The sequence below is a fragment of the Podarcis gaigeae genome (genome assembly GCF_964106915.1).
Source record: "Podarcis gaigeae genome assembly, chromosome: Z".
Lineage (NCBI taxonomy): Eukaryota > Metazoa > Chordata > Lepidosauria > Squamata > Lacertidae > Podarcis > Podarcis gaigeae.
Window position 1 is genome coordinate 13,655,671 of NC_139691.1, and position 11,071 is coordinate 13,666,741.

General features: G+C 46.7%; 1 protein-coding gene across 1 annotated transcript in view; it reads left to right on the top strand.

Moving 5' to 3' along the window:
- SLC2A6 (solute carrier family 2 member 6) overlaps positions 1 to 9,468 on the top strand; it is a gene marked incomplete at both ends in the record, with an annotated part of 25,496 nt that extends 16,028 nt beyond the window's left edge. Inside the window, 8 exon segments of the mRNA XM_083723198.1 lie at positions 454 to 553; positions 2,658 to 2,869; positions 4,847 to 4,999; positions 6,074 to 6,182; positions 6,855 to 7,028; positions 7,752 to 7,897; positions 9,298 to 9,435; positions 9,439 to 9,468. Coding sequence (XP_083579324.1) covers positions 454 to 553; positions 2,658 to 2,869; positions 4,847 to 4,999; positions 6,074 to 6,182; positions 6,855 to 7,028; positions 7,752 to 7,897; positions 9,298 to 9,435; positions 9,439 to 9,468 — 1,062 coding nt within the window.
- Positions 9,469 to 11,071: the final 1,603 nt, after the last annotated feature.

Genomic DNA, 11,071 nt, shown 5'->3' on the forward strand with positions numbered 1-11,071 from the left:
AGCCATTCTACAAAATACCCACTCATCTGGATTTTGCACTACAGTTTTCCAGCCATGCAATGTCTCAAAAAATGTATGTGCTAAGGTAAAGTGCATCAATGCATATATCAGTGAAAATAACCTACAGAGGTGCAAAACTGCTCAGAAATAACACGTAGAGTAGGAGACATTCGCACAAAAAATGTTGATGATTTTTTTTTGAGGACATGTTATTTATAAAAAAATATCACAGGCTGATGTACAAACGTGGATGACTGATGTTATGCTTGTTAAAACAAGAAACTGAGAGAAGCTGAAACTGATAGATTCATCCATCCCTAATTGTGGCTACATCCATTAACTTAGGTCCATTAATTTCACTGGGTCTACTCTGTGCAAAGCCTATTTGGACACACACACCCCTGTTCTGCTGATTAAATTCTGGCAACTTACCTTCCTTTTCTGTCCCTCCAGGTGTACATCTCTGAGATCTCTCACCCTGGAGTCCGGGGAGCTTTGGGCTCCTGCCCTCAGATCATGGCCGTCTTGGGTGCCCTTTTCCTCTATGTTTTAGGCAAGTAATTGGATGTGAACTGTGGAGGAACGGATCAGCGTCAGACTATTTGGCTTAAACGTAGGGCAGCTGGTGGTCCTTAGATCAGTGGTGTCTTCAGACAGGAGAACTGGGCTTCAGAGATGATTGGAATGCTTTGTTTGTTCTGGAAGGATTAAGGTATCCTTCTCCTCCCCCTGCCAGAGTCTTGCATCCCCTCTTCCAATACATGGGCCTAGTCTTCTGGTTGGACAAGTAAGACCAGCTCAGGACCTCCCCAAATTGCAGGGTTTCCAACCCAGTGACTCCTTGTTTATTTGTTTGGAGAAACACTGGAAATTTCACAAGCTATTTATCTGATCTTTTGAAGTCATTCTGCGTTTAACCCTTTCTCAGACCTTTGACACTGAGGTCCAGCTCTGAGGGTCTTCTGGTGGTTCCCTCACTGCGAGAAGCCAAGTTACAGGGAACCAGGCAGAGGGCCTTCTCGGTAGTGGCACCCGCCCTGTGGAACGCCCTCCCACCAGATGTCAAAGAGAAGAACAACTACCAGACTTTTAGAAGACATCTGAAGGCAGCCCTGTTTAGGGAACCTTTTAATGTTTAACAGACCACTGTATTTTAATACTTTGTTGGAAGCTGCCCAGAGTGGCTGGTGAAACTCAGATGGGCGGGGTATAAATAAATGATGATGATGATGATGATGATGATGGCAGAAATACACATTGGTTATCAGAGCTTAGCCAATGTCTGGGCCGTGGGCTTCAGATCAGTGGCAGAGCTTCTGCTTTGCCTGTAGAAATGTCCTAGGTTTAATAGCCAGCAGCTCCAGTTGGGCTGTGAAAGACTCCAGAGGAGAGGAGAGTGCCCTGGATCTTGGGTGCTGCTGGTGGGCATCAGGTTGGCAACTGTGAGAACAGTATGCTGGACTAGAAGGGCCATTGGCCTGATCCAGCAGGCTCTTATTCCTTGTCTGAAACTCTTGGAGAACTGCTGCCAGTCAGTACAGACAGTAATGAGCTAGATCAGCCTTTCTCAACCTGTGGGTCCCCAAATATTGTTGAACTACAACTCCCATCTGGCCTAGCAAGGCCAGAGCTCAGTGATGATGGGAGTTGTAGTCCAACAACATCTGGGGACCCACAGGTTGAGAACCGCTGAGCTAGATGGACCAATGGGCTGACTCAACATAAGGTGGTTTCTTATATTCCTGGAAAAGGCCATAGCACCATAACAGAGCATCTGCTTTGCGTGCCATGTTCATTCCCCAGCTTCTCCAGTTAAGGCTGGGAGAGACCCGCATCTGAAACCTTTTGAGGTCTGTTGCCATCCAGTGCAGGCATTACTGAGCTAGATGAACCAATGATTGGAGTCACAAAAGCTACTTCCTGTTGGAATCAGATAGATTTGAACCCTGGCCTCCCAGGTCGTAGTCCAACTCTCCAACCATTGCACCACACTGGCTCTTCAGGTTACTCTTTCAGGGGTCAGGCAACCTTTTCTGTAAATGTTCAGGTTGACATTCAAGAGGCAAGGACTGTGTAACGCAAGAGCCAGGAAGTGCCCACGGAAGACCAAACACACTGGACAGGATTGGGGAGCCGATAATGTCGCAGTCAGGCTCTTGGTTGCAAAACCTGAGATCGAAACAACAGATTGGGTAGAGATAATGCAGTTGCTCAGGGCGCCTGCAAATTAACTCAGAACATGTAAGGTTTTTGAAACAGCCTGGCTGGTAAAGGAATGGAGAAAGAAAGGGGATCCAGCAGTAATGTTGTAGGCCTTCCCAAGATGACAAAAAGGACTGGAATTACATTTAAGCTGTTGTGCCCAAAGCTGGGGCAGTCACCATGGTATCTTCCAGCTGATATTGGACTACAACAGGTATGGGTAATCTTTGGCCCTCCAGATACTCATGAACTATATCAGCCCCAGTCAGCATGGCCAACAGCCAGGGATGATGGGAGCAGTAATTCAGCAACATCTGGAGGCCCAAAGGTTCCCCAAGTGTAGACTACACCAGCTCTGAACATGGGGAGTAGAGGGGTATGGTTGTTTATTACTGTTGCAGCTTGTTGGAGACAGTCCTTTACTCGCCTCTTGCTCTGCCCTCTTCCCACTGCAGGCCTCATTGTTCCCTGGCGCTGGATGGCAGTGGCTGGACAGGTGCCCGTCCTACTCATGATCGTATTGCTGTCTTTCATGCCTGACTCACCTCGTTTTCTGGTCTCCAAGGGAAGGGAGGATAAGGCCCTGGATGCCCTGGTATGGCTGAGAGGAGCAAATGCAGAGTACTGGTGGGAATACGAGCGAATCAAGGAAAGCTTCAGTGAGCAGGTGTGCTATGGAAGGATGGGCGAACATGTCAATTTCAGTTCCTTTGTTCCAGTCGTAAATTCAGTTCTCCACATTTTCACATCCTTTTGCAACTTACAAAAAAAAAAAGCTCCTGTGAAAATTTGTCAGCATTTTTGTGTGAATTTCTCTTACTGTACACATTTTTTAATGAGATGTTGCCTAATGTGACCCCCCACTTTTTTTTTTGGCAAGGCCACTTTTCTCTAATTCAATGCATTTTTGTACCAATTTTCACCCATATATGCATTTTTTTTGGATGCTTTGCCTAGCATTTTCATTTTTGTACACCTTACTTGGCTGAAGTGCAGCACTACAAAATTTGGCAAAGTGTGAATTTTGAAGGAGGGCTGTGTTTTAGTTTGTACGGTGGTACCTCAGTTTAAGAACAGTCCTGTTTACGAACTACTCCGCAAAACCGGAAGTAGTGTCCTGGTTTGCGAAATTTACCTCAGTCTAAGAATGGAAGCTGAACGGTGGAAGGGCACCAGCTGCAGGAGGCCTCATTAGGGAGAGAGCACCTCGATTTAAGAACAGACTTCCATATATATATAATATATGTAATATAAAAACGGCCTTGCAGTTTGCAGTTAACTAGGAGAACTCTAAAGTGGCACCACCCCAATTTTCTGTGCCCCCTGCTCCCAAATTACATTCTTGTGTCTCAAAAGTAGGGCTGGAGGAGGAATCTGCCTTTACTCAGATTCTAAATCCCACTTACTGTACTTTTCTGTGTATAACACACACACACACACACACACACACACACACACCCCGTGTATAAGATGCCCCCTATTTTGGGGGACTAAAAATTAAGAAAACCCCACGTCCCCGCTAGGCACTACCCATTTGTAAGACAACCCACTATTTTTAAACATAATTTTTCAGTAAAAAACATAGTCCTGTACATGGAAAAGTACAGTACTTAATCCAACCCAAGAGGATTATGACCAGGGGCAGGTCAGTGGCCCACTTCGGAATCTGCAGTCTGGCAGATTCCTTTGCAAAGTGCCCTGGAGTTTTAAAGCTACAGTTACTTAACACTGTAGTCTGAGTATTGCACACACACCCCAGGGGTGTCTTAGCCATAGAGGCTAGTGGCACGGGGAGCCATGGCGCCAAGTTCTGGAGGGCGCCAGGGAAGAGGCGGAGGCTGGATGCGGCGCCTCCCGGCATCAGCTCGCCGCCCTCGCCCGCCTCTGCCATGCTGCGCCGCACCCGGAGCCTCCCGCCGGAGGAGCTGCCCTGCAGCCACTGCCTGCCCAGAAGGAAATGTGGGGGTGGGGGTGGGGGGCGGCAGAGGGATCCTTGCACCATGGTGCCAGATATGCTTAAGACGGCCCTGGCTCCCCCGCTCCTCCTCCATTCTTCCCCACCTTTTAAGCTTTTGAAATAGCCTGCCTAGCTGCCTATTTTGACCAAACTGCGGGAGGCAGTGGAGGACAGAGGTGCCTGGCGTTCTCTGGTCCATGGGGTCACGAAGAGTCGGACACGACTAAACGACTAAACAACAACAACAAAAACAGCTGCCTATGCTTGCTGGGGCTGGTGGGAATTGTAGTTCAAAACATCTAGAGGGCACGAGGTTGGCCAAATCTAGAATATACTCCTGAATGGAAATAGTTTCCCGCAAGAATTCCTCCTCCATTCATCTGGAAGGCAACAAATCCTCAAGTGTGATGTGATTCTGTCGTCTTCTTGATATAGAACAGGTGTGAGGAGCCATTGGCCCTTCAGGTGCTGCTGAACTACAACTCCCAGGGGAGAATGGTACTTCAGCACTTTCTGGAAGGCCAAAGACTCCCTACACATAGGAGCAATTGTCTATCGAAAGGGAGAGCCAAGCAAAAGGGAAGGCATCATTCCATTCCTTGGAGGCCATTCCACGAAATCCTGATCTTGTTCCTGGGTGTGTGTGAAATGGATCTGTCTGAGCCGTTTGTATCCATATTTCCTTAGAACAGACCAATTTCTTGGAAAGAGATCAAGCAGCCCTACATCTGGAAACCGCTGGCTATCACCTTGCTGATGAGGTTCCTGCAGCAGCTCTCAGGGGTTACCCCCATTCTTGTATACTTGCAGGTGATATTTAGCAGCACAGAGGTCATATTGGTAAGCTAGCCATTTATCCGAAATTCTCCTCAGGACCTGTCCCCACCCCCATTCCACCCACTGCCTTCCTTTTTTGGCTTCCATTGAAGTATCCTGCAAACTCTCATTTGTGAAGGGGCCTTCTAACAACAGTTCCCAGGATGCTTTGGGGGAAGCCATGACTGTTTAAAGTGGTAAGAGAGTGATTTAAATGTTTGGAGCAGATGTAATTTAGTCTTTACAGTATGCCTTCCAACGTTCCTCAGATGAAAGGAGAGACATTCTGTTCTACATCAGTATCACTGCCCAAGGGGAGGGGTTTTCTCATGTTTTTATTAAAGTTTTTCATTATACAGACAGCCCCTGCCCCGCAACTCCCCCGACCATTGCCTATGCTGATGGGCTAATGGGAGTTCTAATTTAACAGCATCGAGGGAATCAAATACCAAATCACCCTACAGAAGTGAGGGCGCTGCTTGTTCACTGTGTGTTTCATTCTGCCATTGTGGCACAATGGTTAGGGTGTTGGACCAGGACCTGGGAGACCAGGGTTCGAATCCTGACTCAGCCATGAAGCTGCTTGAGTGACCTTGCGCCAGTCACCATATCTCTGCCTAATCTACCTCACAGGATTTTTGTGAGGATGAACTGGGGAGGAGGGAAACGATGTACACCACCTTGAGAAAAGGTGGCATATAGAGGTGATAAATAAAATAACATACCTTTATAACCTGTACATTCCCCACACCCCAGCACCAAACTAGACATGAAGCTAAATGTGGCATTTGGAATCACCATAAAAAATTGCTCCTCATCCACATCCGCTATTGATTAAGAAAAAATATAATATCATTCTTAGTTTATTAAATTCGTTCTCGTAACAGAAAAAAAAACAACTCTCATTTTCCTCAGGCTTACAGCCTAAAGAGACACGAGAGAAAGGGGAAATGGGTTGGGGGCGGGGCAGGATTTATTATCATGTCCAGTTTGGCCAGTTATCTCCTGTTCGCTGTGTGTGTCTGTTTTAAGAAAATGATGACTTAGGGAAGAAGGAGCCTCTGACACACTAAATGTTTTCTCCTTTTACCTTTGCAGGAGCCGCAATATGATGCTGTTATTGTGGGGGCCGTACGCTTAGCATCAGTGGCAGTTGCCACCTTCTCAATGGACAAAGTCGGAAGGAAGGTTCTTCTGTATATCTCAGGTGCAGGTTTTGTCCACTCTTATCACACCCCACCTGGTGCATCTATAGATCAATTTTGCAGAGTCAAAACCAGCTTTGGGGAATTGTTTGGCTCAATCATTGGGGTGTGGGGGAGAGAGATAGGGGAGAGAGAAAGTATTGAATTGAAAGCACTGAACATGTGGGGTGCGGGTAGGCATTCTCTCCCCATCACCCCCCAAACCAGATACCCGATAAAGTGAAATGGGCCGCTGGTGCTTTGCAACATTTGCCTTTGCCAGCCTAGGCCACATTCACACCACACATTTAAACCACTATGATATCACTTTAAACAGTCCTGGTTTCCACACAAGAATTCTGGGAGCTGTAGTTAAGGGTACCGAAAGCTGTTAAGGAAACCCCTTATGGCCTTCACAGAGCTACAATTCTGGAGTTCCGAATTCTGAAGAGAGATTGGTCATTAAACTACACTAGGGATGGTAGGTGTAGTTCAGCAACATCCATGAGGTAGGCCAAAGTTCTCCTACCCCAAGCACTTTACAGGGGGGGAAACCCAGTAGGTTCTTAGCCACAGGGCCAGCTTCCTAGAATGTCAGGATCCAGAGACTGGGTGTGAAATAATGAGCAGGTTGAGGAAATTCCCAGACATAAATAAACCTCACATCTCACACTGTTCTTCTTCTTTTTTGACAGCCATCATTATGCTTGCCTCAAACTTGACTTTGGGCTTCTACATCCACTTCATACCTCAATATTCCCATAATACAGCAATTATGGTTAACTGTAGTAGCCATGAGGGCCTGGCTAGCAGCTGGATAAGTGGCCTCACTGTCATCCCTCTGATCGCCACCATGGTCTTCATTGTAGGTATGTTATTGTCAAGAACAGGAAGCCACCCAGATACCCTCTGAATGTTTTAAGCAGTAGCTTGATGTGGCTTATTATTATTGAAAATTAAATTTATATACCATCCTTCAACTGAGGATCACAGGGCATTTATAGCATAAAATTATGCAAGGTGTGGAGAATGTGGAAAGACAAGAACTTTTCTCTTGTCTGTCATAATGCTGGAATTCACGGACATCCAGTGAAGCCAAATGTTGGAAGATGCAGGACAGATCAGAGAAAGACCTTCTTCACACAGCACATAGTTTAACTATGGAATTCACAAGAGGCAATGATGACCACCGGCTTGGATGGTTTTAAAAGAGTACTGTACAAATTAATGGAGGAAGAGGAGCCTGTCAATGACTACCAGTCATGATGGAAGTGTATTACCTCCAGTACCTATCACTGGGGACCATGAGTTGGGAGAATGCTGTTGTGCTCAGAACTTGTTTGTTCGTTTCCCTTTGGGGTATGTGGTTGGCCACTATAACAACAGGATACTGGATTAGATGGGCCTTTGCTCTGAGCCAGCAGTGCTCTCCTTATGCCAAAGCTTCCCTACACCTGCTGTTATAGAACAGAACTAAATCAAAATTGACAATTATAGCTGTTTTGGTTTGCCACACTAACATGTTTGAGGAAGGACTAGTCATTCAGCTTTGCCTGAGGTTTTTCAGAGGGGCTCCTCTTTCCTGTCTCTAGGTTATGCCATCGGTTGGGGCCCCATCACCTGGCTGCTGATGGCTGAGATTCTCCCACTGAAGGCCCGAGGGACAGTGTCTGGGTTGTGTGTTCTTGTGAGCTGGTTGACTGCCTTTGTCTTGACAAAAGTCTTTCTGTTGGTTAAGGTAAGTAGAAGAGTAGGGTCGGCTTACCCATAGGTGCAAGGGGTGCGGGGCACTCAGGCGCCGGGCTCTCAGGGGTGCCAGGCTGAGAGTCTGGGGCCGAGATTTGGAGTCCGGGGATTGGGAAGAGCCGACAGCCGCTGTAGAGCAGAGCAGAGCCTGTCAGAGCGCAGCAGCAGTTCTGCTGCAGGCAAGCGAGGTGCTGAGGCAGCCGGCTGACTCCACTCTCCTGCGTGCCTGGGATTAGCGGGCCGTCAAGAGGCCCGCCCAGAGCACGCTGCTCACACAAGGCGCCTGGCTTCACTCAGTCACCGCCACCTTGGGCTCGACTGTTGTGCTGGGCTCTCCTTGCCCACCCCTCCCCCCCAGGCGCCTGGCCCCAGCCCTGCTCTGCCCCCACTCCCGCCGCCACCGCCTCAGGCTCCTCTGTTGCTGCTGAGGTGGCCAGCCCAGCCAGTTCTGCTGTGTGCACCTCGCTTGCCCGCCCTAAAAAAATGTCAACAACTTTGCGGTCCCCCCCTAAAAAAGGCCGCCAGGCGGATCTTTGCACCCAAGCGCCGCATATGACTAAGACGGCCCTGAAGAAGAGACTTCATACATGTTGCGAGATATGCCACAGAAAGGGGCTATGTACACACCCCCATTCACCTTCAGTGCAGCCCCACCACAATCTGTATCTATCGTGTCATTTCTTATGGAATATTATGTTTTGATGTGTTTTCCCCACAAACCCAGTTTCAGGTGAAACTGAGAAAAAGGACCTTGCGGCGTTTTAAGCTGGTAACATTTACACAGCCCTAACCTGCTTTAACAGTCTGACCCCTGATCTTGGGAACCTTTAGCACCCTTAACAAACTATAGTGGTACCTTGGGTTAAGTACTTAATTCGTTCCGGAGGTCCGTTCTTAACCTGAAACTGTTCTTAACCTGAAGCACCACTTTAGCTAATGGGGCCTCCTGCTGCCGCCGCGCCGCCGGAGCACGATTTCTGTTCTTACCCTGAAGCAAAGTTCTTAACCTGAAGCACTATTTCTGAGTTAGCGGAGTCTGTAACCTGAAGCGTACGTAACCTGAAGCGTATGTAACCCGAGGTACCACTGTACAACCCACAGAATCCTTCGGAGGAAACTATGACTGTTTAAAGTGGCATCATAGCGCCACCATAGTGCATAGTGGTGTGAATGAAGCCAAAGTCTCAGTACCCTCACTAGGGTCTAGAGCAGGGTTGGGGAATGTTGTTGTTGTTTTAGCACAGGGGCCACATATGACTAGTGGGCAAGGCCACAGTCAAAAGTGGGAGGAGCATCTAGGAAATAGTTTTAATGCATAAATAAGTACTTTTCACTCTGCCCCATGTCCTCTTTCTCTGCTTGTCCAAAGGATAATTTCTTTTTCTTTTCCAGGCACAATATGGTCTGGAGGTTCCTTTCTTCTTCTTTGGGGCCATCTGCATAGTGAACCTTATCTTCACGTTTTTCATTCCCGAAACCAAAGGAAGGTCCTTGGAGCAGATTGAATCATACTTCCGGATTGGGCAGAAATAATTTATGGAATCTTTCCACTGCCTTAAATGAACTTTCAACATCAATTCAAGTCCTTACAATATGAGCAAATGAGAGACTTTTGAGGCCATGACAGGTGGACCACTGTGATAACTTATTATCCAAGCTCCTCCAGTCCTTCAACTGGGATGGATAGTGAGATATTATTGCTCATATGCTTTTATTAATTTCCTTAAAACTGACAGGTGCCATGGCAGCTAAGAGGTTGCAATACACACCAGAAAGTTCTCAGTTGGAACCTTGCCTCAGTCACAAACTCATTAAATGGTTGAAGGCAAGCCACTCTCTCTTTATTAGCTCCCTCCATCTGCAATATGAAAACAATGATACTGACCTACCTTGCAAGGTCTGCTATTAGGATGTGTGTGAAGCATTTTGAACATTGTGAACCATTGTGAACAACTGTGAGCCAGTGAGCATATCTGGAATTTTGAGGAAGTGCCATGGGTGCAATTAATCATTTGTTCATCCCAGGCATTTCAATGGACTTCTCCATCACTATCCAAACCACACAGTCCATTTCCCCCCTTTTAAAAAAATGGATTTATTTGAACTAGAGCAACTGAGTGCTTTATTTAAGCAAATCTGACATTTCAATATGTGTTTGAAATCCCTCCTACAAAATATTGGCTAGAGGCACCATTTTTCATTTCCCCATGTGCTCAGCTTGGGTCTAGCAGATTACCTGACAATCACCACACCTATTTTCCTGGTCCATGAGAGACAATGGAAATGGAAAAGAACACTAGATTGCTATGGGCCCCTGTCTATAAGACGTTTAGCCAATAGCATTCAAGAAGTCTGTCAAGGACCCAGATTCCACTGGCAGCTCTGATCACATTCAGCACAACTGTTGCTGCCATTACCAAGTGACCTGACCAATATCATTATCATCATTACCACCTAACTCCTGGGCTTGACAAACAGAAATAAACAAGGTGAGAGGCACAGCTGCAGGAACCAGTTGAAAAAGTTGGCAGCCCCAACGACCACACCATGGAATCCAACGCCAAACATCAGAATGCATTATGTGTATTAACCATAGGCAGCTTTAGCTTTTTAAACTGCATATTGGTTTCATACTACTTCTAAGGAGAAGAGGAAGCCCCAACTATTTATTGAACTAGATGGAAAATGTTTATGTATTTAAAATGTCAGCAAATGGCATTGCATTCTGTTCTTGTATTTGCAGCCCAAGCACACATATTTGCTTTAAAAGAGCCATTTTTCAAATAATGAATAATTGCTTGGCAAAGAAGACAGTGCAAGAGGGGAATGGAGAAAAGGGGGAGGGCTTTATGGACTAGTTCAGTGGTGTCCAAACTTTTTTCAAAGAGGGCCAGATTTGATGAAGTGAAGGGTCGTGAGGCCGACCAAAGGGCCAACCAAAGTTGTTAACCTTTTTTTAGGATTGAAGTTGTTGAGGGTTTTTTAGGATTTTACCCCAGGAAATAAATTGCCACAGGGGCAGGATTAAACTGACCGGTGGGCCGGATTAAGCACCCAAAATTGACTTTGGACATGCCTGGACTAGGTTAAGCTCAACAACTACAGAAGAAGTAGGAGCTTTTCAGTAGTACCAAGACTCCCCACAACCCTCAATTGCTGGATATCT